The sequence below is a fragment of the Carex rostrata genome, chromosome 6 (genome assembly GCF_964058835.1).
Source record: "Carex rostrata chromosome 6, lpCarRost1.2, whole genome shotgun sequence".
Classification (NCBI taxonomy): domain Eukaryota; kingdom Viridiplantae; phylum Streptophyta; class Magnoliopsida; order Poales; family Cyperaceae; genus Carex; species Carex rostrata.
The window spans coordinates 10,240,713-10,266,267 of record NC_135923.1 but is presented as its reverse complement, the minus strand read 5'-3'; the positions used below and the strand labels follow the sequence as shown (position 1 = coordinate 10,266,267).

Here is a 25,555-nt window from a genome sequence, read left to right as displayed (position 1 = left end):
AGAGTTGATCCAATTCTGTTGATAGTTGGGATTATCATCTTGGGGAAAGGGTGGGATGGGTTCTTGATCAGGTGGAATATCACCAACTTCAATGTCATCGGGATTCTCCGGAAGATTGGCCGCTCTCATCATGTTACGATATTTAGTTTCCATCCCATTATCTCGTAGAAGGCCACAACTTATTTTTAGCAAAAACTTCCCGATAGCCTTGTAAGTGTTTGAGGTTGATTTGCTCAGAGCTATACTAATGGCATTTAATTTTATCCCTCGTAGTCCCTATAACATTAAAAAACTTGTAACTTATCTGATAGAATAATTTCATAAAATAATTGTGTTTGTAATTAAATTTGAACTTACAACACGTGTTGATTTCGGGGCACTGGGAATGTACCCTACTGCGCTGTGCTCATCTCTATATTCGGGCATGGGATTATCAACACCCTGTATGAACCTTCTATTCAAGAAGACGTTAAACATACAATCCCTCTGAAACCAAGTTCGATAATCAAAAAGCTGGTCATCCGTCCATATCCCCGTTATTTCAGCCAAGTTGTCGGCAGGATTAGATGCCCTTTCTATGTAAAATTGGTGCTCATTGGCCCAATTTTTTCTGACCACACTGACATTGTGATTAATGTTATGTAACCGACGTACCTCAATCTCGTTCAACAATGGTTCAGGAGGTGGGATGACCTGTGAATACCCAAACTGCCTCATCACTCGATTAGGATAATGATGTTCCACTATCCAAAAGTGTATTAGTGGGACACATGCAAGCCATACATCACTCTCCTCGTAAATTCGTAACGGCAGTTTGGGTGGATTCTCTTGTAACTTATCTTTGTAAGGTTCCCATCTTACCATGTGGTCTTCAAGATCTTGCAGTGTCGAACGAAAGTAACCAACTCCAGCACGACCGTGAGCTTCCTTATAGTTATGATAATAACACCACTGTTCCCCGATTGCAGGACACCTATAATAAACAAATACATAATCTTAATACACATAATAAATGATAAATTAAACTATTGTAAAATTTTTTGTACTTACTTTTCTAAATCCGGGTTGCCCCAATTTGGATTCCATCCACCGAGGAGACGAGGACGTCCGTTCGGTAATCTGGTCCAACACCAATGTTGGAGAAGAAGAGTCGGCCCCCACACTGTTCTTGTGCTACGCTCAACGGCATTACATAAGTTTCTATATAGTACTGCTAGAACAGCACCACCCCAGTTGTATTGAGTCGGTGAGTTGAGATTTTCAAGAAATTGCAGATACATGACAGGAACAGAATCTCCCGAAGAATCAGCAAAAAGCATGGTCCCGAACAAGTCGAGTATGTAAGCCCGAGTATACTGTTGTACTTGCTCTTCTGTAGGCTCACCCGGCTGTAAGTGTGGCATGACCTGAAATTGATTGCGTAGTTCCTTCAATTCTATAGAATATCCAGAAGTCGTGCGAACAACTTGTTCGTTCGGCCCCGTTCTCTTCTTCTTTTTAAGTAGCCGAGCTGCAAGCCCAACTCCAAGAAGCCGTTCCACTAATTCAGACGCTTGTACGTCTGCAAAACCAGTCACCGGAGCCCCTTTTATTGGTAATCCCCATAAACATGAAACATCTTGCAGTGTGACTGTCATCTCTCCCACTGGAAGATGGAACGTATGTGTCTCTGGTCTCCACCGCTCAATAAGGCTAGCGAGGAGGAATTTGTCAATATTTATTTCTTTCATTCTAGCAACTTGAAACAAACCAAGCCTCTGCACGTATGGTTCACAGAGCTTGTGAAATGGAATCACAGCCCGACGGTGTCGAACATCCAACCCGTTATAAGTCTGTCATTGTTATACAATTTGATTAAAAACAATATCGTAATTCAAGCATTTATCTCATAGCAAAAGTTATATGAAATTTGAATTTTATATGATTCATCGAGTAACTTACAGGATCAGATAATAATGATATTTTATGCTGTGCATGCGGCATCCATAACAGATTGCTAAAATTTTCTGCCATCCTGCATGAATAACATTTTAAATAATTTATATTCAAGTGTACATTTTTGAGGTACATAATACGATGAATTTTCTACATAATATTTGTTAAATTTTAATAAAACCTAAAATATAAATCTAGAACTAATTGAATAAAATTAAAACATAAAGTTAATGCAAGTTTGGTACAATTTGACAAAATTAAAACTAATTTGTAAATTTAAACTTAATCGGATACTAATTAAAATATTAAACCTAAATAGTGTGTGCTAATTTATGAAATTAAACTTAAATACAAAATTGATGCTTAATTACAAAATTAAATCTATTTGAGAAATTACTAATTTCTACAATCAAATTGGTTACAATTATACCTAATTGGTTTCAATTCCACCTAATTGGTTACAATTCCACCTAATTGGTTTCAATTCCACCTAATTAACAATATTTTTCAAAAAATTACTAATTGGTTGTAATTTCACCTAATTAAACTTAATAATTGTCTTCACAACTAATCAAATTAATAAATTATTGAGATATTACTAATTTAAGTAAAAAAAAAAAACTCACTTGAGAAAGAGAGAGGACGAAATGGAGGCAGAAGAGACCTGGCCGTTGCTTTCTATAACGTCCTGTGTACGTTGTTGATCTCCTTCCTCAGTTAGGACCACCGATTTTTTTTTTCTCTTTTGGTGCTGTCGGCGGAGATAGAGACAGAGAGAGCGAGCGAAAGGGGCAGCGAGAGAGAGCGTGAGAGAACGAGGGAGGCGAATTAAAGAATGGGCTATGGCCGTTGCTATTAATCACGGTCCACTTTTTTTTTTTTTCTTCCGCCCCTGCCCGTTACAAACCATCACGGACATGTATTTTTTATTTTTTTTCCCTGGCCGTTGTTGTTAATCGCGGACAGCATCTTTTTTTTTTTTTTTTTTTTTGCTGGCCGTTGTTATTAATCACGGACAGCAATTTTTTTTTTTTTTCGCCTGGCCGTTTCTATTCACAACGGACAGGGTTTTTTTCCGGTTTTTTTCTCTGGTTCAATTAGCATTGTTAATGTAGTTAGAACGGTTAATAAGGCACTAAGTATGGCCGTTATAAGCCACAACGGCCATTGGCCGCGATATTTAAAAACGTTTTCCTTATATCTGAAAAATAACGAAAAGCGTCCCCTAATCTGGATATTTTTTTATTATATTTTCTATTAATAAAAATTTCGGCTCTCGAGCGAGTGAAACCTTTTCCCTCTCTTCGAGAACTGTTCCGGAGATTTTCTTTTCTCATATTCTCTAAACAAATTTATACTCCATAAAAATGGTAAGGAATCCAGCTTTCTCAACAATCTTTCCTTGCTATTATTTTCTGTCATTTAATTTGCATCAAGATTTGCACATTGTATCAATCAATTTTAAGTTGAAAATATAAACATAACAAACCATTCAACTTTCCATGCAATAGGATGATAAATTGTAAAAAATAAGTGGCAATATCATACAGGAGGAGGGTTCAAATACCTTTATTTTTTGTGCCTCAACCATGTCTCTATCTATTTTTAAAAACTTTAATAATTCAAAATTAAAACTTAAAAGTAAAAAAAAACTGTTGGATATGACTTACCTCATTTTATCTATGCACGTGTAAAAAATTATGACATTTCAATTATATTTTGATTGTCATCAAAAGCTTGTAAAAAACACACTAATGTGGATGATTTTTAGACGTTGATTTTTGAACTTATTGATTCACATAAAAATAAAATTGAAATGTGATAATTTTTTATGAGCACATAAAAAAAATAACATATATCACATTTAACGGCTTTATTTTGACTTTCAAGTTTTAAATTTTGAGTTATTAAAGTTTTTTAAAACGGAAGCATGATGGAGACAAAAAATAAAGGCATTTGAACCCTCCTCGTCATACATATTGTAATAGAAAATGTCACTAAAATAAGCTTATGAGTTTCTTCCATCCACGTGATGGGACCGCGCATTAACTTCTAAACTAATGAGAGGATTTGAATTCTCTCTAATTTTTTCAAAGTTTCTCATATTTTTTTTCTAACATCAACATCATCAATCAATCAAGCAGATTTTTATCATTGTAAAGTACAAACTATGCATGATAAGGTTTTGCTTAGTACAATTTTTACAACACTTTTGCATATCGACATATGTAAAAATATTTAATCGCAAGAAATCTCAATATTGAATAATTTTTTTTTGGTGTTATACATGCTTACTTTCAAGTTTTAGATCAAGTTAAATTAATTTTCAAAATGTTTATCTCATTTTTATGAGCAAAAAACCTCTATTTTTTAATAATTTCACCATCACATAAATAATATTTTCATAATTGGACTTATAAAATAGAGAAAAATAACAAAAGCTAATTTAATATTTTTTTCTTCGACCATCAATTTACAGAGGCTACTATTTTCACAAAGTAACACCTGAACGGCTGAACCTATATTTTTATTTTACTACTGTTCCTTACATTTGTGAATTACTACATAATTTTTTTTATACTTATAGAAGGGTTTACTGATATAGATGATATTATACGGGAAGAGAACCATTTCCCCGCACTAGTCAGCACTCAGCAGTAACAACTAACAAATAACAACAAGTAGGACCATTTCCCCGCACTGGTTACCCGTTTTCCTTTGACCGATCCTTTAAGTTCGCAAGCCTCGCGGAGCACGGAAGCAGCAGATAATCGAGTTTTAACTTTTGATCCCGTGCGGCGTATTTTGTACGTAACATCGTTTATCTTTCACTGAAGTGGAAAAGATTCAGTTATTTACATTGTCAGCGACTTGCCATAGAGTATATCACGTAGATTGATTTTCAGAGGATTTGAACTAGAAGGTCGTGGGATTACTTTAAGCAAATCATATTTATAGTCGTATAAAAATAAAGTAAAGCCCAGAATAAAATAGAAGGGAATAATCCCCCTAGCCCAAAAAGGTCGTCTCTGATCGTTTTGGACGGAAGTGCACCGTTGCTCCGCCTCTCCTCCGATCAATCCTCCTCTTAAAAAACCCTAGAACTCTCTCTCTTCCTCTCCTCCCTCCGAGAGTAGAAGTTTGAACTATTCTAATTCTCTGAAGGAGAAAAAAATACACCGGGAGATCAGGTACTGAAGAAGCGAGCTGTTTCTTTTCTATTTCTCTTCTCTTTTATTTGGTTTCGAAGTCGATTTGAACTTTTCGCTCGGCGCATGTTGATATCTAATTGGAATGGAGTTGCTGTTAGCTGGGTATTTAGTTTGTATGATCAGCTTATTATATATAACATTAATTCATGATGAAATTTTAAATTAATTTGGGAGAATGTTGTGGATTCATATGACTGCTGCACAGATTGAATCAAATTTGATTTTTCTGATTAATGGCCCAAGGCATGTCAGTTTGATCAGGGAGGTTCACGAATAATTACTATTTTGAATTCACAGTAAGTTTTTAGTCAAATTACTGAATTTTTAGCAGTATGATCTTGAATTATACTATATGTTATTTTGGTATTGGAGAGGTTTTCTGCTAGAATTGAAGTCAGAATTGAATAGTCTTTTGCTGAAAGCTAATTAGCTCATTGTGGTAACTCGAAGACATGAATACTCATCAATCCTTTTGATCAACTTAAGTGGAATTATGGTAGCATTGTGATTTTAAAACATATTAAACTTTTAGTTTAATGATTTTCACCATTCAATTATAGAACTTCCGGAGTAAACTTTTCTAATTCACTATCTTGTTTATATCTTGTTTATAAATAAGATGTATTTTATTAATAGAGATAATACATATATTGGAACTTCTCCATTGGCCAGGAGCATTTAGAATGGGGAGTTCCAGTAGGGGAGGAGGCTATCCTGAGGCATTAGTAAAAAGTTACAAGCTGGGTAAGACTCTGGGTATAGGTTCATTCGCCAAGGTAAAAGTTGCTGAGCATATAGTAACTGGTCTTCGTGTTGCTATCAAGATTGTCGACCGTCGTCAGATGAAAAGCATGGACATGGAAGAAAAAGGTACCATGAACCCATGTCAGTACCACCGAGTCACAGTTCTTTCTTTGTTAGTAGTTTTGGTCAAGAATAAGTCTTGAATTGACCAAAGTGTTATTAGAGTTTTACCTTGCCAAATTTTTTTTTTGTCTTCTAGTTTGGATAACAAGAATACAATAATCTCTGAAACTATTTAGATGTAACTGGCTTCTTATTGGTATGCGCAGACCATATACAGCTACTTACAAGTTACAATACTGTTATATTTCTGATAGTGAGTGTCAAATGAAGTACTGTAGTGTTTTTTTCCCAATGACTTTAAGCTGCAGCCTAGTATTCGTAACTTATCACCAAATAAATCTTGCAAACAACAACTAAACAAGAAAAAACTTATAGATTTTACATTTTTAAATCTACATTTAAATGGTTACTACAAAAAATGTCGATGTAATTCACACCGATTGGTACGAGTTGAGGCCTGTAGCTCAGTTTAGGTACAGTATCAATATCAGTTGCTGTAGCTGAGTTTCCTATAATTATAAGTTGCAAAGTGATACTTGTAGATGTTATCACTACAGAACAAAACAAGCAAACAAAAACTTGTCATAATACCAGTATACCAGCTATGTAGAACTTGATTTGATTATAATAATTTTGTTCTTACTCGTGATCTATCAGTGAAGAGAGAGATGAAAATATTGCGCTTATTCTTTCACCCACATGTGATACGTCTCTATGAGGTCATAGATTCACCAACACATGTATTCGTTGTAATGGAATATTGCAAATATGGAGAATTATTTGACTACATAGTGGAGAAAGGTAGATTGCAGGAGGATGAAGCCCGACGTATCTTCCAACAGGTCCATAGTAGTTTTTGATATCCGCTTTCATTTTGGGAATGAATATTTAATTGCACATAATTGACAATTGATATTTTGTTGTTCTTATGCAGATCATATCGGGAGTTGAATATTGTCATAGGAACATGGTTGTGCATCGAGATTTGAAACCGGAGAATTTGTTGCTCGATTCAAAATACAATGTCAAATTAGCAGATTTTGGGTTGAGCAATGTTATGCGAGATGGCCATTTTTTGAAGACCAGTTGCGGCAGTCCAAATTATGCTGCCCCTGAGGTAAATATATCTTTAGCTGATATTTTTCTCTTGTAGACTCAAAAATAATTTTTTCTATATTGTCTTAGGTTATATCTGGGAAATTATATGCTGGGCCTGAGGTTGATGTGTGGAGTTGTGGAGTTACACTTTACGCTCTTCTCTGTGGCACCCTTCCTTTTGATGATGAGAATATCCCCAATTTATTTAAAAAGATAAAGGTGATATCTTTTTTCCTATAGCATTTAATTTATCTTCTGTTTTGGTTTTTTCTTCTTTGATTGATTTTTTTATTTATTTAATTAGAGTGGAATATACACATTACCGAGCCATCTGTCGGCTTTGGCAAGGGATCTGATTCCTAGAATGTTGGTTGTTGATCCAATGAAGAGAATAAAAATTAATGAAATTTGTGAGCACGCCTGGTTTCGGACTCGACTACCCCACTATCTGGCAGTCCCGCCTCCTGACACTTCCATTCAGGCAAGAAAGGTACAATTCTTGTTGCCTTGCTTGACTTTTTTCAATTTTGCTTTGCATAGTTTTCCCCTTTTTCAAGCATTTTTTTTTCATCCTACTCCAGATTGATGAAGAAGTTCTAGAGCAGGTGATTAAGATGGGATATGACAAGATCAAGTTGCTTGAATCTCTTTCTAGCCGAAGTCAAAATGAGGTGATTTTTTCAAATGAAGCTGATTTGAAGACGAAACAATTCTGACAAAATTTAATAACAAAATTTATGTATGTAATGTTGAAATATTTCTGAAAATCTCATGACAGGCCACTGTTACATATAATCTCCTTTTGGACAGCCGCTTGCGTGCTACGAGTGGCTATCTCGGGGCTGATTATCAAGAGTGTAAGGTTTGTTTTGTATCTTTATAGGGTATTTTTTTTACATAATATATGTGTGAATGTTGTCAAATTTCATACTGCCCTTTAAGAGATAAAAATGCATACATTTCATTGTAAATATTAAGCATCTGTTAACTGCTTCAGAAATGTGTTGGATAATGAAGGCTGTGTTTATTACCTATTCGTTTCTCCTCTTTTTGCTTTTCAGAAACAAGAAGGAAATTTCCATTTTTCTTGTTTTTAATTTTAAGTGCTTACAATATCATTTTTAAAAACTAATGCTGGACACCATTAATTCTTAACCGAGAACTTTCTTACCAGAAATTTAGTGCCCTTTATACTATTATCCTTTCTATTTATAGAAAAAAAATCAAGCATTAGTTTTCCAAGTTGAAATCTCATGAATTAATTTTTAAAATGGCAAATATTTGTGCAACCGCCGCTTTTGCTTCCGAAATTATAGGCCATGCGAAGCGTGCGCCGGAGATATGAATAGTAGTGATTCAAACTTTGCTAGGATTCTTAATTGGGCATTGCCAGGTTGTAACCTCTATGGATCTTCTACTTGTGATTTTAACTGAAACTGTTAGTCTTGGTTTCATTTTTAGTCTAATATGAAAAAATAAAATTTAATTAAACTTCTTAATTGCGCATTGCCACATTGCGTCCTCTAATGGATCTTCTATTGCCATTTAGACTAAAACAGTTAGTCTCCGTTTCATTCATAAATGATAAACCTAAATAGAAAATAGTAAAACTGAATTGAAATAGCAAGAAACCTGTGGCTGGTTTATTAATATTAACAAGCACCTAATACAATACCGGTGTTGATAGGACAAGGGTAGCATCCGTAAATATACCTCAATACTTGTTGGTACAAGCTGGCTAAGCATGGTACCAAAATCAGATCAGAGAGGAACCTCAATCAAGTAAAATGGGAACATCAGAACCGAATAGATTTTATACAATCAACAATTCTAGTAACCAATTTATTTCCAAATGCAAATGATGGACATCCGTGTTGCAGTTTAATGTTTATATTACATAATATCATAATATACTATTGAAACTAAAAAGGAATAACTGTTGGGAAAAGGAACTCTCTGATTTATTTCATTATTGTTGTTCTTTGACATGCCTATTCCAAATGCGCTGCGCCAAACACTCTTGTGAACAATCCATGCGACAAGGATTAGCCAAACTAACGAGAATCACCTCATGCTCTGTTGATCTGCTGGCACATTCAACTTAATTAGGGTCATCTCAAATCATCATTCGGATATAAATTCTATGAACATATGAAAGTGTATTTGTATTGCTGAATAAATTCAAAGCTTTCTGAATTTGATGAGATTTTTGAATCACTGCTGTGAATTTTTCCACTTGATCTAGCAATTTTATAACTTACATTCAAATCAGTTGGTCCATAAACTATTTTTCCAGTTATTCCTATCATAGAGCAATGACGTTGGGACCGTAGAGTAAAGAGGGTGAAATGCGAGTGTAGTTATAATTTGAAGGGGAGAAAATAAAAATGGAAAAAATTTAAATGCCTCCACGCTACTTTAAGGAACCTGTGTTTTTCCTTTTGACTTGTAAAAATAAAGGAAATTATGCCATCTAATAGAACATATTGTACCTTATCCCCTGAAATAAAATGAAGATCAACAAAAGACAGTGATACCAAATGGAATTCAAGTTACTGAAAATGGGAAGATGTGTATACTATGATGTCTAAGAGACAAATGACAGATGGTTCTGATTAATAATATTTCATGCAAATTTCTTTCTTCAGGATTCTTTAAATTACAATTTGTACGGATCTGCTAATCATCAAGGGAGCATGGATCCCCAATCAATGGCCCCGAAGTCTCACTGCCACCATGAGAAAAAATGGGCTCTTGGGCTTCAGGTTAGAAAACTAACCCAAACGTACTGAATAATCCATTTCACTAGATATACCGTTATAGCAGAATAAATAGATATCTTTCTGTTTTTCCTTCCTTCCGTTACATTCTTGGAAAAAATTAATAAATGCCAAGATAAAACTAACAAATAAATAATATTATATATCACGGAATAATTGGTTATTGGGTCCACCATCATCATTTCCTTGCGAGATACGGCAGCTTCAAAAAAATTTAATTGAAAGTATTGCAAGTGGGTGGATTGGTTTTGTTCTTTTGTGTGTCTTGGCGGGGGTGGGGTGTTGCCTCTTGATGACATCATGTATCTTATTTTTTCTATGGAAGTTGATGAATAAATTTATAATTTGGTAGTCTCGGGCTCATCCCCGTGAGATTATGGCAGAGGTACTAAGAGCATTGCACGACATGAATGTTTCTTGGAAGAAGAATGGGCACTACAACATGAAGTGCAAACGATCAATTGGTATACCTCAGCCTGACATGGTCTCACATGGCGGTTACAACTTTTCTGATGAGTACTCATTTGTTAGCAATGGTAATGTTGCAGGGAGATCATATAATGAAATGAAGTTTGAAATTCAGGTATGCTTCTCTTTTGGCTAAAAAATTATGCACACTGCACATGAATTAAATCTGTAACACTGTCAGAGCTTTATGAACCAATTGTCTTAACAAGTTACAATTTTTTTTTATAATGCAGCTGTATAGGACAAAGGAAGATAAATACTTCCTTGATTTGCAAAGGATTACTGGGCCCCATCTTCTATTCCTCGACCTCTGCGCGGAGTTTCTTTTTAAACTTAGAGTTATCTGATTGTTTCAAATAACTCAATGTACAGGAACATAGAGCGTATAATTTGGTAGCAGAATAATAGGATTTGGCTGCTTGTTTGGATGTCTTTTTTGTGTGTGGATAATCAAACAAAGTTTGGTCTCCTTTTACACTGGTTTGGAGATTTCGGGTGCAGTTGGTGCTTGGCTTTTCATTTGTGAATTGCTTGCTTTTGAGAGAAGAAAAGAAAAGGATAAGAGAAGCCTGCACCTGTTCTTGGTTTATGTAGGTTGTGTTCTTGGCTTTTCATTTGTGAATTGCTCGCTTTTGAGAGAAGAAAAGAAAATGATAAGAGAAGCCTGCACCTGTTCTTGGTTTATGTAGGTTGTGTTGTTGTTGTTATTTTATAATTCCTGTGAGCCTAATTAACTTTATTAGGGTTATTTGGGTGGAATACCCGTATTCCTATATGGATTTCTACCAGTAATGATATATGTGAGATTGGAACATTTACTCTGTACTCTATTTTGGCTGAGGTAATTGATCTATTTGTGCTCTGTTATGATGATTGTTTGCGAGTAATACTTATATATATGGACCCGTGCAAGAATATTATTGTCATAAAAATTTGACATATTATCAAATACTCAAGTTGAGGCCCGAGTAACATCCTGGCCAGACGCCATTCCCTCTCTGTGAAATGGAGGTAGCACAATTGATTAGGAAAAAGTTCTAAAATTGTTGTACTCAAAGGCTGAGAATTCAATTTCTCCTCACGACTTCGTAGTTTCTGCGAAGATTTTCAAAAAAAAAAAGGAAGGGAAATCAAATTCTCATTTCTCATATCTCATAATCTTTGACTGAAACGAAGTTCGACGAGAATTCATTTCAATTCAATAGAAATGAATAAAATAGAGTTGATCTGAAATTGAAAATATTCAATAGTCATCTATCATAATAATCCATGCGATTCTTCCAATTTACCATTTATTCCATCAATCCTATTTAGGATTTCATGCGTAGAGGAGAAAATAAACCAAAAACAAAGAATTAAGAGAAAGCTAATTGAGAAAATAAACCAAAAATCCTTAAGCCGGAGTTGGAATACTTGGAAGGAACTTTATAGTGCGATTGGGGGTGTTCAAATTGTCTGTTCGGTTAAAATCAAATTTAAATAGCTTAATCAAAATTTTATATGGTTTTTAAAAAATTAATCGAACCAACTGAATTAAACTTGTCAACCAAATAATAATTAAACATAAAAAAATAAAAGTAAATTTCAGCTTGTTATTAAACTGATATAAGAGAGATTAAATTTCAAAAGGCTAAGTCTCTGTACATAGCGAAGCAAGAAAGAAACAAAATATTTTGTTTTCGAACAATTCAATTAAAATAAAATAATGAGTAAATTGTTTTTGCGACCCACAAACTTTACCATCTATATATAAACATATGCACCCAAGAGTAAATGAAAAAAAAATAAGGAGATGAAGGGACATGGACTGCTTTTTATTATTGTGCAACTTGTGTTTCCGAGGTTCCTATATAGTGCAAAACACCATTAGGATATTTGAACTATATAGTTCGTTCAGTTCAGTCTGGTTAGTTTTGAAAAAAAAATATATATATATAAACTGAACCAAATATAAAAATAAAAATAATTCTAAAAGTTCAACCGAACTGAATCATTTAAATCAAAATTTGTCAGTTCGGTTAAAAATCAAATAAAGCTGATCCAATAAACACCTTAAGTGCGATAATACAAATGTAAAAGCTTAAGTATTCACAATTCACGTGTATGGGATTGAATTTGAATTTTCACAATTCATCTCCTGCTTCCGTTTGTGTTCTAATCATTGCATTTGAATTTCGCAATTCTAGAGAATCCTTTCATTCAGATACTGGCCAGTACAAATGTAAAATAAATGAAAATAGAGTTCACTACTTGACAACCAAATCTAGTGAATGAACGTGAAATTTGGCAATAATTCAATCAGGACAAAAGCGCAAATATTCCAAAACACCCAAAAACAAATATCTGGCCTCATTTTGGGCATGACGTAACACGTAAGATAGATATCTCGAACTCTGGATTCTGGATACGGAGCTATCTAGCTGTAAAACCATATTTATATTTATTTTTATTTTTCCAGATACGAATACTGATTAAATACTCAGATGGATACGCATATTCGCATTTACATTAAAAAGATGATGAAGAAGTTCATAGTATTTATCTAATTATAACAATAAATAATATAATTTTTTTTATAATATATATTAAACTATATGATATTCGAATATAAATAATTAAAACGTAAAACTATATCTGCTATTCGAATATAAATAATTAAAACGTAAAACTATATCATATAAAGTATCCATACAGGTTGGAATGATCCTAGGTGAAAATGTAGTGGATAATATATGATCCGTATTCAATTAGTATTCGGAAAATTAGATATGATATTCGATATATGAATATATGTGTGGATACAAATACTGATATAGTTTTATGTTTTAATTATTTTAAATTTTAGATGAACGAGGCTAAAATTTAAAATGCATAATATGCAGTGATTCAAAATTAAATTTAAGTTTTGCACAATTGCAAAATAAACATTAACTATTAAGTTACAAGTAAATATGTAATATTTTATAAAAGGACTAGACTATATAAAGAAATCTGAAAAAAATTAAATTAAATTCCAATAAATATAACAAAAAATTAAGGCGAGCGCTAGGAAAAAAATTTGTTGGCGAGAATATTTTTTCCCCATAGATTATCAAGTGCTCATGAAAATTTTCATGATAGATTCATACATCTCTATTTTTATGTTTTTCACCTAAAAAAAAAATGTTTTCAGTAAGATTTAACAATTATTTTTAGTTGTAAAATTTTGTATCCAGAGAAATTTATGAGAATGTTAGCACAGAGGTGAAACATTACAACATGCAAGAAAAATATTGTCAGCATCCAATATCCATAGTATATCCTTAACGTTGATAGTTGACAATGTTAGCGTCGTACTTGCATGATTAAATCCTTTCACCTTTGTTTTTCTTGGATATTAAATTTTTGTTTTTGATTTTGCTTGTTTTAATTACAAGCCCGTAGGTTTTTATTTTGCTTAAATACAAAAAGTTGCTTGGTGCGTTTGCCTACGAAGGTTGAGATTGGTCCATAGCGTGGCTCCCTTTCCAATAACTCCAAAGAGTGCCTCAAATGACAGTGATATACTTCCATCATCTGGGCTCCACGGAATCCAAATCAAGTTGGTGTTTTTATTGGGCTAAATAACACGGCCTGCTGCAACTAATCATAAAATTGGGCCATATACATGCCCTTGATAGATATATATTTTTTTTAATTTAGAAATAAAATAATATAATATGTTAGGAAGGGAATGGTTGGGCGAGTTTTTGGAAAAAGAGAATAAAATAAGAGTGAGTCTATGGTACTATGCATATCACGGGTTGTTACTGTGTTACGGCTCTATATTCGAGTTTTCAAATCCTAACGGTCGATCCGAACCGTTCATCTTGTTCTCCATATTAATATGTGTTTGGAGACCAAATTTTATATTTTTTGAAAATTTGTTACTATTTTTTTAGATGTTTAGAAAATCGCTTGATATGAAAATTCTGGACCATCCAAAAACAGTGATTTTCAATAAATCTAAAAAAATAGTAAAAAAATTTCAAAAAATGTAAAATTTGGTCTCCAAACACATATTAATATGGAGAACAAGATGAACGGTTCGGATCGACCGTTAGGATTTGAAAACTCGAATATAGAGCCGTAGCACAGTAACAAATCGTAATATGCATAGTACCATAGACTCAATTTTCAGTGTAGAGAGGTTGCATTGAATTTTGTTTTTCGGTGCAGTTCTTTTTCTCATTCATTCTAAAGAATCTAAACCCAGCTTTTCCTCATTTCTATTCAAAATAGGGTTGAAAAAAAAAGCCATTTCTCAAAAAAATTCTGGTGGTGCAGACACTTGGTTCTTCCTCGTTCCCGAGATCCAATTCCAACCATTCTCTTTCCAGCACATTATATTATTTTATTCTAAATTAAAAAAAAAAATCTCTCTGATATGTAGGAATCTGGAGTTCCAATTCCAACCATTCTCTTTCCAGCACATTATATTATTTTATTCTAAATTAAAAAAAAAAATCTCTCTGATATGTAGGAATCTGGAGTTCGCTACAAGCAACACTTTACTATAACAACATGTAATAATTGAAGTTGATCACTATAAAGAGAATATATTCTCTAGTCTAAAAGATAGTTAATTGTCTTCAGACAAAAAAATTCTTATTCGCCACTCAGCTGAGAAACTGCTGCTTTTTCTCAAATCTCCTTGCCTAAAAGGAAACGTATAGAACTTGTCGTTAATTACTGGAATAAATAATTCAGCAAGAGATATAATGTTATGTGGATCATGCTTTTAATCCTGATATTCATTTATTATATTTTATTCACTTGTCAATTTGATTATCTTTTGATAAAATATAAATGTCACTAATCAATTTAGAACCAATTCCAGTATCAATTTGATCAGAATCAATTCCAATAAAAGTTCCCAAGCACATATTCTCCACTTCACAGTCCTTACCAAGCAAGTAGCCAAAAACTAAAAAAGAAAAGAAGAAGACAACAACGAGACACATTGAGATTAGAAAGAGAGACACAAGACAGGTTTTCTCAGTTGTAAGGTACCAAAAAACATGTACCGCTTCAGCAATACAACACTAGGATATCTAAATCTTCTAACCCTCCTTTCATCCATACCGCTAATCGGTGCGGGTCTATGGATGACACACTCTTCCTCCTCTCTCTGCACCACCTCTCTCCAGACCCCAGTCACTGTCATCGGCTTCATCATCCTTCTAGTCTCCCTTGCCGGCTTCGTCGGCTCGTGCTTTCACATAGCTTTTGCTCTATGGCTCTACCTCTTCTTCATGTTCTTGCTCATTCTAGCGTTGTTGATTCTTGCCATTTTTGGATTAGCCGTCACAACTGGAGGTGGTGGCCATGAGGTACCTGGAAGAGAGTATAGAGAATATCGGTTAGGGGATTACTCGGGGTGGTTGAGACATAAGATAGAGCAGAAGGAATATTGGAATATGGCTCTCGGGTGCATTGTTGGCTCTAAGGCATGCGCTGATGTGCAGTTCTGGTCACCGGTGGATTTTCTTCAAAGAGATCTCACGCCAGTCCAGGTACCAAGTGACCAAGCATCAGTTGGTTAATAAGCAAGTTTTGTTTTTCTTCTTCTCTTTTTTTTTTTTCTCAAAACGCCCCTCTGTTTCTTCCAACAATTATCGTACCAGATGTAAATGCCACACCTCTGATTTGAGGTACTCGTAGTCTTAAGGTTGTGTAGTGAGCTCTCTCAACCCGTGCAATTTTTAATTAATCTATTTTAAATCTTATTGTGTTGCTTTATTAATGTAAATATTTTCACCTTGAAATTCAATATCACTCGTTCTCTTGCAGTCTGGCTGTTGCAAACCACCAACATCATGCGCATATAATATTGTTGGTACCATGGTCGTCTTCGATGAAGATTGCTACAGGTTGGGTCTCATCCCAGTTATATCTCTGCAATTCTCAACTTTATCCCCTTTATTCTCAAGTCCTGACCAAATACCATATGCACTTGAAAAATTAAAATATTGTAGGTGGAGCAATGATTCCGGTTTGTTGTGCTACCGGTGCAATTCATGTAAGGCAGGGGTACTAGAACAAGTGAGAAGAGATTGGCATAACATATCAGTACTTAACATTGTCGTGGTCGTTTTTCTAATGGCTGTTTATGCAATCGGCTGTTGCGCCTTTAGAAACGTGCGCCGTGCTGAGTCGGAGTACCCGCATAGCACCCATGCTACCATGTCTAAAATTCATCCCCGTTGGGACTATCACTGGTTTGTTCTTTCTCATCTTTTGTCCTACTATATTTTCTGATTATATTTTACCATCAATTTATTAAGCTTACACAATTAAAATTGTAGGATGGCGGTCAAATTTACCTTTGTTACAGTAAATTGTCATGTAATTATTCTCTTTTCTGCTTCTTCACATTTCTATTTTATTGATTTTGTAGGTTGAGGTGGATAAGGGACAGAAGAGAGGACCTCTACTAGCTACTATGACATTTTATGTCTCGCGGCATGAATTTCCCTATTTACGAATTTAGCTGTGTAATAAGTTGTGCATTGAATAGTATATCTCTGTAAATATGAAAGACTACCCTGTACTATCAATTAAGTTATCCAACATATATAGTTCTACATAAGCGCTCTACCATGTCTTATGCCATCTTGGCCGACTCGAAATTTCACATTAACCTGGTTCTTTCAGATAAAAAGATTTAACATTTGCGACTAAACTCTAAATTGTTCTGATATACGCTCCATCAAACTAGTATTCTCTGATATAATTTGATAGTAGCTGAATTTTATAGTTCAAATTTCAAAGTTCCCCTATCCTGCAGCCAACGCAGGTAAATTTTAACCAGCGCGCCTAGAAAAATATCAGACATGGTATCAGCACCTTTGAATGAACCACGAGCAATTCCTACAAAGTAAAAGGACCGTTGGGCACCAACACCTTTGAATGAACAAATTTTACATCAAAATAGGGTTAACCATGGATGCAACAAATGCTTATTTCGGGGGACAGATTGCATCCGATGCTCAAATTTGAGTCCAATGAGTTCCTCTACCGTCAAATCTGCTTTAAGATTTGTGCAGATTCAATACCTGTGCTCATTCACTTCAGGATTCGTACCAATCTAACATGCACGGACCAAACAAACATTAGAGGAACCCATTGTACTCAAATTTGAGTCCGACAGGCGATGCAAATTTCTCCTGCCTATTTTCTTTCATCACATGCACTCCAACCTTAGATCTGTTGTTTGCAATCCTCAACCCTTCACGCTTCGTTTAGAGAAGAGCCTTTCAGATATCAATAAGCTGCTTCAAATTTTCAAGTATACAAGTGAATGACGATGTCAGGCTACGAGAGCATTAGATGCGTAAATCTGAAATACACCCTCAATATTAGGTGAAGGTGAAAAGATTATCGCAACATAAAGAGTAACTACAACAATGTACTACTTTCCAGGCCTAACAGTATGAACTGGAGAGAATTTTTTTTTTCCAGTTGTTTGTCAATTTCATTAAAAGTTACAAGGAAAAAAATAATAACCAAAAAGGATAAAAACCCCAAAAATAGAAAAACTAAATATATTACAGAGGGTGTTAAGAAAACACCACTAACAGCTAACAGCTACCTCCCTACATCACTCCATGCTTCCATGCCACTACCATTACTACTAGTACTACAAACAGTGGCATTTGAGGCATAATGCATTCTGAGAGCCACTACCGGGTCAGAAACAACACCACCAGCTCTGATCAAACCAGCACCAGGCCCAACCATACTCGGTGCAAACTGTTGAACCACCTCAACTCCATTTCTCTTTGGTACCGTCATGCTGAAACCATCAACTCTCCCGCCATTTGAAGCCAGCTGTTGCATACGCGGCTGCTGGTAGTTTGATAAATTAACATGAACATTTGAGCTGCTACCATCTTTACCAGGGTAAAATGGCAAGGCTCCTGCGAGGGAATCTTGGTACTTAGCCATCATACGAGCCGACTCCGGCAAGGATGGGAAACCAGGTTGTATACTGTCCCTGTCCCAAAAACCATGGCTTGGTACTGGTAACGTATCCAACCCCAAGTGATTGCCAGCACTGGCACCAACTGGCTTAGAAAACAAAGGTGTACTAAAAGAATGACCATTGGGCACACTTATAATAGACCCGTTTTGCATGCCCGAGGAAGACTCCTTGGGATTAGGCTTAGGTGAAGGAGGCCTCGTGCACACCTTTTCAGATGAGGATTGAGTGAGGATTTTGCCAAACAACTTCACATCACCCGTCCGGCAAGGTGCATCATTCTCAGTAGAGCACACTGGCTGAGAAGCAGGACGCCCTGAAAACTCGCACTTGTCATCTCTTTTCTGGGTCGTTAAAATCTCAATTACCTGACTGTATCTGGCATTAGATGCATTCAACCCAAAGAACTGGTTTGGCTGAGAAAATTCATTTCTTTTCATTTGGCCAAAAAGATCAGTTTCATTCTTTACTCGCTTGTGATTTGGCATTTGCAGCGGATAACCTTTGAGAAAATGTGATGACTGATTGCTTTGATTCACTGAGGGGTTCTTTTTCTGCATGTACTGTTGCAACGAGTTGTCAGTTGCTGGCGCGTTGTGATGAGGCTTATTCAAATGCTCTTCAAAATTCAAAGTTGTCTGAGATAAACCATGTGGGTTGAAACAAAAAGAACCAGATGGGCAGGAGGAGCTGGGTGCAGAGCCAAAGTGTACTGATCGGTTACTGGCATTGTTTTCTTTCAACGTAACAGGAAGACTTTTTAACGGAACCTGAGAAGGATAAACGGTGCCAAATGCTGACTTCGAAAGTAAGCTCTCACTTGCAACTGAATCTGATGCAAATGATATCACACTGCTACTTGCACCAAGATCAATGCTGGCACGTCTTCTGCTCCTTGCTGTACCAGTCTGATGAAGCAGCACACTAGCATGAGCTGAACTCACTCTTTCGTTTAACGTATCAATGGGCCTCTTGCTTACATCCTCACGCTGGACAGTACTACAAGTACCAGTTGAATGCAAAGCAGGAACATAACTAGCCTCAGCACACTCCGTTCTACTCTGCTCCACCATAATTTCCAGAATTATCTTCTCCTTAATTTCAGGTAAAGATTCCTTCTCACAGCAAGTCAAACTCGCATTTTGAATTTCATTCAATAGAGGCTCAGACCCAATCTTTCCTTCTTTAAGCACCGGCTTTTCATTAAGATCAGTACAACCATCACTAATAGTTTCTTGTTTTCCAGGAAAACAATTATACGTCTCAGAATTCACCACATCACCAATAGCTTCCTGTTCACTGGTTCCATCATTTGCATTTTCATTTTCAGGTTCTGCACCTGCCTCACTGGTCATGGCCATGTCACCAGCTGCCTTAGAACAAGATTGTGTACTACAAATCCCAGAATCTATCTCAGCCGCCCCATCATCAGTATCGCTCCTCCCACCATTGTTATCACCATTTCCCGGCAGTGTGCCTCTGGCATCACCATTGTCTTCGCTGTGATTGGCAAAATCCAGCCCGAGAGATTTCTGGGCCTTGCAGAAGAACACCTTGCACTGGTCCCTTGACCTTGTACCAAGACGGTGTGAAATCTTTAAAAAATCTTTGCCATGGGTGTTGTACTCTTGAACAAAAAGAGCTTTCTCTTCATCAGTCCAATCGGCAGAGACCAGCTCACCACCACAGCTCTCCTCAGAGAATGCATCCTCTTCACCCACTGCTCGAACATGACTTGTTTTACCTGTAGGGTCAGTGGAAGTAGTTACACAAGAGCTCATTGCCTCAGAGGAGGAGACAGCACGGCCTATACTTGATGGCACATTAGCCCCTGCAGATTCCTTCTTGCCAGCTGCACTGTGATTTCCTCGAGACTTGCTACCAAAAACCTTCTGTTTGCCTCTCGAGCCAGTGGTTTGATTGTATGCTGCAACCACTGACACAGCCCCAAGTATATCGAGTGCAGCTGCATTCGATTCTCGGCTCCACTTTCGACTGGTCGCCATAAGGAATGTACTGGATTGTGCCAGCTGCTGCAACTTCAGTTGTGATTCCTTCTTTTTCATCAAGAGGCGTTTCTTCACCTCAGCAAAGCTCTCTGATTTGTGGTTCTTGTAGTAGAACTCGACACAGTCTGCAGTTGTTTTGTGGTCAAGGAAAGAGGAGATTTTGGTAAAGTCCTTGCCAAAGGTGGCAAGCATCTCCATAAAAACCTCCTTTTCTTCTGGGTTCCACGGGTTTATCATAGACCGGTCACGTTGAAAGGAAACAGGATCCTCAATGAGACCGTTTTTTGTGGGAAACCGACTGTTCTCCTTCTCTTTGCTGTCTATGATCAATGAAGGCATCTTTTGATGGCTTCTATATTGCTTGATCTGAGAACTCGACAGCACCTTGCTTGAATATTCTACTACATCAGTGGAAGGAGCAAAAGTTGAATTATCATCTGCAAAGAGAAACGAGGATTACATTAATATATTAAGATAGGAGATGTTATTTACTGCAAGAAACTCAGCCTCACATACAATCTGTACTCTCAGTTCAGACAAAACATCTATCCAAGAAAGGTGAACAATCACACTAATGCAAGAAACAACTATACACAAGCTTTCAATTTGCATTTGAATTTGATTATCTGTTGGAACTTGGTTTTCATTATAAATCTCCAAATAAGTACATTCATACCCTTACTATTAAACTATTAATCACAAAAGGACGTATAGCCATTGGTAAATTGCGGAGATTATGGAATTTGGTCTTCATTCATTGTAGAGATATGAATAAAGATAAATTAGGTCACCTCCCAAACAAAAGAAAAAGGCAGCTGAAGTTTTACCGTAGAAAATAAATCCAACCCTGCTGATTAGAGGGCAGTTATTTTCTACTCCAAAAAAATAAAGCAAAAAAAATAACATGCAATCATGTTAATCACCAGGACAAGAGTTTTCAAAATCAAGCAACAAGAAGAAAAGCCCATTAGTAACAAATGCAACATCATATCTCACATATACATTACCATGCTAATCACCATGCAAGAATCAGGTACTGTTTACAAATTGAATGCATCCTAATAAGCATGCCTTAAGCACTGTCAGAAGTTAACATGCGCTAAGCTTCTCAGGCTTGGTACCAACCTTCCTATTGAGTGACTAATGCAACATCATATCTCACATATACATTACCAGTACTGATGATTGGTTCAGAAATGAATCTCTCTCTACACTGCAGCCACTGTATGGTTGCTATGGCTATTATGCACTAGTTCTAAAATTAGAACCCATCTAAGAAAAAATAATTAAGGAAACACTTATGCAGATGTTAGTAAAAAAATTTGGTTGATTTGAATAAACTGGGTGCAGGAACCAACATGTACCCAATCTAAGAAAGTAATTGTTCATCCAATTATAACAAGCACATTCACCAACAAGGAATCATCTCAATAATTACAAAGTAACACTAGCATAACTTAGTTGAAATACATACTATAAATTGAACTCGTATGAAAGAGGAAAGAAGAGGGAGGGGGTAAAGGTAGAGACAAACCAGGTGATGAGAGTCGTGCACGAACAGAAGAACGCGGCTTCTGGGATGAGCACTGCAGGGGAAAGCTGCTCAAAGACGCACGTTTCCCAGACTTGGTGAAATTATTCTTAATATTAAACAATCTCACATCCTCCTTCCACAGTTGTTTAAGCGCCATGAATTTCAGCGCAAGCACTTGCTCCTTGAATTTCATCTGCCTCTTGCGCACTGCTAACTTCTTTTTTATTCTCAGATTGTCTGTTCTACTGCAAGCTACCTTAACTGACTCCCATACATCAACCTCATTTGGGGAAATTCCAATAAAATGTGCCGCTAGTTCTGCGGTATCCTTGTTAGCAGCAACAATTGAATGTATAAGGTTACTCCCTTTAGTCTCAACAAGTGCCAGATTATTATCATTATCCTTGCTAGTGCTTGGCTCATCACTAAACATACCAATTTCCTGGCATTCATAATCTTCGATTTTCAAATCTACTAGCATGTCTTCTTGCTTTTCTAAACAACCTACCAGCTCCTCAGTAACTAATTTATTACAATCTTTGGTAGCCCCTGAACAAGGTTCTGACATTTTCTCAGTGGGAAATGGGGCCTGAGCTTCATGGGCTTTAATGGGTTTGGTTCCAGAATTCAAGGACTTGAACTCAAGCTCGAGTGAATCAATTTCACTTTCAGTTTTTTCTAGTTCTTTTGATATATCCACCTTTAGCATTGAGACCTTGTTCATAAAAGTTGAATCACCTGTGCAAGCATCCTCTGGCTGTAGAAGGTTGGCAAGAAGAGTGCTAAGGGAACCGACGGAGTTGACAGAGAAATCTAATTTGATATGCAAATCTTTCGAGCACGGCCTAGTGTCTGGTTCAGCCACATTTTGGTGAGAGGTGTTTCCATCAGTGTTTGCCATAGCTGTACATCTCTTTTCAGCAGGAACAGCTGAAAAAAAAAAGGTTGATTAATTGATATATAATGTTCCAAGGTTGAAGAAGAACTAGTGGCAAAATGTTTGCTAGAGAATCATACCAAAATGATAGCAGTCACAGATAGAATAATAGTAGTAATATCTTGCGATCATGAGATAAGAATAACATATTTCATGTCATAACAAGATGTAACTAAGAAATAAGCACCAAGCACATTGGCCAAATTACTACCAAAAATGGCCAAGGAATTAATTTTACCCTGCAAATTATAAAGGTAAGGAAGCCTCTCATAAGCATTTATGATGCAATTTTTAATAGTTTAATGATTTACAGAGACCCAAATTTAAATTATCTGAAACTTGCTTGCATAACTCTAGAGAAGTATTCTCTTGCATAACTCTAGAGTAGTATTCTTTAGTAATTTTGTCCATAGTATAGACCACAAAAGCCGATCACTAAGTTCTAGAAAACTTCCCTTTAGTAATGATATCCAATAGTACCCAAAAAATGGAAGACAAAACTGTTTTATACTAAAATGTGAGCCCAACAACAACTGACTTAAAATAATCATTATATTGTGTAGGATACAAATTATTAAAGCATGGTCAAGAAAAACTGAATCCTGATCATGGGCAGCACAAAGCGTACCAAGCTTGACCAAGTCACTTTCTAGTAGTTTACCCCTTTATATCCAAACAACCATTTTTAAAGGAAAATAATAAAGTAAGTCTGAGCCAACAAGTGCATGGAATCATAAAATCAAGTCTTACCAGGAGGACGACTAGTGGCAGATAGAGGAGTTACAGGAGAAGGACAACTGGCAGCTGTCATGGGCCCACTGATGCCAGCATCACCAGCCCCACTGACACCCACATCAACAGCCCCACTACTGCCTGCATCGCCAGGCCCACCAGACCTTGTGCCAGATGAATCAACAGACCCTTGCACTTTCTGCTTCTCATACTTAGCCAATCCCTGGCCCCACCCAAGCCGTGCCCTCTTTCTAAGAGCCCCATTCTCATCCCCAACCAAAGGGGAAGTAACAGGGGATGCGACTGGTGCTTCCTTCATTGGGGGCACCAAAACCTTCAGGGTTGTCTCTTCCTTTGCTGACGGTACACTACTCATGGGGCGGACCCACTTGAGTGGTTTCCATGATAACGGTACCAGTGAGTGGCCCCTGCTGTCAGTGAGGTCTTTTGAAGAAGGTTGTGTTGTTGGTGTGGTTGAAACAGGGGCAGTGAGTGATCTAGCAGCTGTAACAATTGAGGTATCATGTGAAGGACGCATAGGGCCATTTGAGGGAGCATTTAAAATAGGAGAACGTCTGAACGGGTTGCGGTTGTCCCTTCCATATCTTCTTTCATCCTCAGTGTAAAGCCGGTCAGAATGGGATGGGGAATCTTCTTGGTATATCCTGTTGTGACCTTTAACAGAAAATACAACGGCATTAGAATGCCTAATTTTACCGTTCAATTTGACTGTTTTAATGACCTTGTTTATAAATTCCATTCCTTTCTTTTTGGACAGTTTGTGATGTTTGTATCTAATCAAGAAAGGGACAATTACAGTATGGAAATGGTTAAGATTTCCTTTTTATTGAAAAATAAAAAGCTTGTTAAGCGATGGTATAATATTGAGAGTGGTTTTGGCAATTAAGAGCGACCTTCACATTTCTCAAAGGGGTCTTCTCTAAATTTCCCTAAATGAATCCTTCACTTTTTCTATGCAAAACAAAAATTAATAATGAAGTATCACATGAACGCGCTAAAGATCAGCAAATACCCAGAATATAGAAATTTGTCCCTTTCAAAAACCTTAAGCTAAAATTACCATTGGAGTAAAAAAACTAAACTAAAGGTTCTGAGGTAATTCTCCCCCCCCCCCCCACCCCCCCCCCCCCCCCCCGCCCTTTTCTTAATCAAACCAACAACCCAACCCACCCAAAATTAACAATAGAAAGAACTTCGAAAAAAAGTATATATCCCAAAAACAAAAAAATAATAATAATAAAAGAACACGAACACATACGGATAAAACCACCACGGCACACCGAATGAACCACACTCTGTCACTCCCTACAGGCAAAAACCAGTTTTGCACGGGTAACTCGATAAATTCCACTTGAATATGGTGCAAAAGCTAAAACGCCTAGAAAATCAAAGCAAAGACCAAATTAGCCCAGATCTGTACCTGAGGGGGGTCCGCGATGTGAGTCACGTACCACTGGGCCACCAAAGCGCAGGTCCCTCCATCGAGGGGTTGTGGCGGAGGCGGAGGCGCCGAGTGGGGCATCACCGTAGCCGGAGCCTGACCCACCTCTCTCGAGCTCTCTCTCCTTTCTCTCCCACGGAGGAGGAGGTGTAGGCTGTTCCGAACGCATCAAACTTCGGTTCTCCAAAGGGCATCTATGCCCCTCACTAGTCGCTGCTGCGTCGTCTCCTTACTAATTCCCCTCTGGAATTTCTGGTTTTTCTCTGGGAAGAAAGCGGTGGAAGGGAAGAGGAAATCGGGGCTTTCTTTCTCGTTCAATTTCTCAGCCTTATCTAGTTTAGGTGTAGAGTTGGGTTGGGTGCGGGGAGCAGAGAGAGAGAGGAGGGAGAGAGGGTAAACGTGAGAGGGAAAAAAGGGAGGTGAGATGGATTGCGCTTTGCTTTGCCCCCACAGACCACAGCCTGGATTTCAATGCCCCGCCGCAGGCGCCATTAACTCCATTTCAATCCCCCTCTCACG

General features: G+C 36.8%; 3 protein-coding genes across 5 annotated transcripts; 2 read left to right on the top strand and 1 right to left on the bottom strand.

Moving 5' to 3' along the window:
* The first annotated feature begins 4,910 nt into the window (after positions 1-4,910).
* LOC144555229 (serine/threonine protein kinase OSK4-like) lies at positions 4,911-11,213 on the top strand. 2 transcript variants are annotated; one of them, XM_078303488.1, is made up of 12 exons: positions 4,911-5,126; positions 5,820-6,017; positions 6,672-6,856; positions 6,949-7,131; positions 7,200-7,331; positions 7,417-7,602; positions 7,694-7,783; positions 7,891-7,974; positions 9,761-9,877; positions 10,245-10,475; positions 10,594-10,954; positions 11,050-11,213. In XM_078303488.1, the coding sequence occupies exons 2-11, from the start codon at positions 5,831-5,833 to the stop codon at positions 10,705-10,707; spliced, it is 1,509 nt and encodes a 502-aa protein (XP_078159614.1). In that variant the 5' UTR covers positions 4,911-5,126; positions 5,820-5,830; the 3' UTR covers positions 10,708-10,954; positions 11,050-11,213. The 2 variants fall into 2 exon arrangements, with proteins under 2 accessions (XP_078159614.1, XP_078159615.1); XM_078303489.1 differs by lacking the exon at positions 11,050-11,213 and having other exon boundaries at positions 4,950-5,126; positions 10,276-10,475; positions 10,594-10,830.
* A 4,100-nt stretch (positions 11,214-15,313) lies between these two features.
* Positions 15,314-16,976, top strand: LOC144555230 (tetraspanin-6-like). Its single transcript, XM_078303490.1, has 4 exons — positions 15,314-15,894; positions 16,172-16,251; positions 16,357-16,599; positions 16,779-16,976. Exons 1-4 carry the CDS (start codon positions 15,400-15,402, stop codon positions 16,816-16,818), a joined length of 858 nt encoding a protein of 285 aa, XP_078159616.1. The 5' UTR covers positions 15,314-15,399; the 3' UTR covers positions 16,819-16,976.
* Positions 16,977-17,772: 796 nt separating this feature from the next.
* LOC144555227 (uncharacterized) lies at positions 17,773-25,509 on the bottom strand. Of its 2 annotated transcripts, XM_078303487.1 has the most exons (5): positions 25,016-25,509; positions 24,854-24,900; positions 23,593-24,249; positions 21,906-22,835; positions 17,773-20,808 (listed from the first exon to the last, which is right to left on the bottom strand). In XM_078303487.1, exons 3-5 carry the CDS (start codon positions 24,110-24,112, stop codon positions 17,969-17,971), a joined length of 4,290 nt encoding a protein of 1,429 aa, XP_078159613.1. In that variant the 5' UTR covers positions 24,113-24,249; positions 24,854-24,900; positions 25,016-25,509; the 3' UTR covers positions 17,773-17,968. The 2 variants fall into 2 exon arrangements, with proteins under 2 accessions (XP_078159613.1, XP_078159612.1); XM_078303486.1 differs by lacking the exon at positions 24,854-24,900 and having other exon boundaries at positions 25,016-25,485.
* Positions 25,510-25,555: the final 46 nt, after the last annotated feature.

Bases quoted from the DNA above. Each gene is read 5' to 3' on its own strand.
- LOC144555230 (XM_078303490.1), top strand. From the start codon at position 15,400: ATGTACCGCTTCAGCAATACAACACTAGGATATCTAAATCTTCTAACC. The intron at 16,252-16,356 runs GTTGGGTCTCAT...AAAATATTGTAG, and splicing joins TTCGATGAAGATTGCTACAG to GTGGAGCAATGATTCCGGTT. The intron at 16,600-16,778 runs GTTTGTTCTTTC...TTGATTTTGTAG, and splicing joins CCCCGTTGGGACTATCACTG to GTTGAGGTGGATAAGGGACA.
- LOC144555229 (XM_078303488.1), top strand. From the start codon at position 5,831: ATGGGGAGTTCCAGTAGGGGAGGAGGCTATCCTGAGGCATTAGTAAAA. The intron at 7,132-7,199 runs GTAAATATATCT...ATATTGTCTTAG, and splicing joins CAAATTATGCTGCCCCTGAG to GTTATATCTGGGAAATTATA. The intron at 7,784-7,890 runs GTGATTTTTTCA...ATCTCATGACAG, and splicing joins CTAGCCGAAGTCAAAATGAG to GCCACTGTTACATATAATCT.
- LOC144555227 (XM_078303486.1), bottom strand. From the start codon at position 25,205: ATGCGTTCGGAACAGCCTACACCTCCTCCTCCGTGGGAGAGAAAGGAG. The intron at 24,250-25,015 runs GTACAGATCTGG...TTTCTGTTAAAG, and splicing joins ACATCGCGGACCCCCCTCAG to GTCACAACAGGATATACCAA. The intron at 22,836-23,592 runs GTAAGACTTGAT...TTTTTTTTTCAG, and splicing joins TGCCACTAGTCGTCCTCCTG to CTGTTCCTGCTGAAAAGAGA.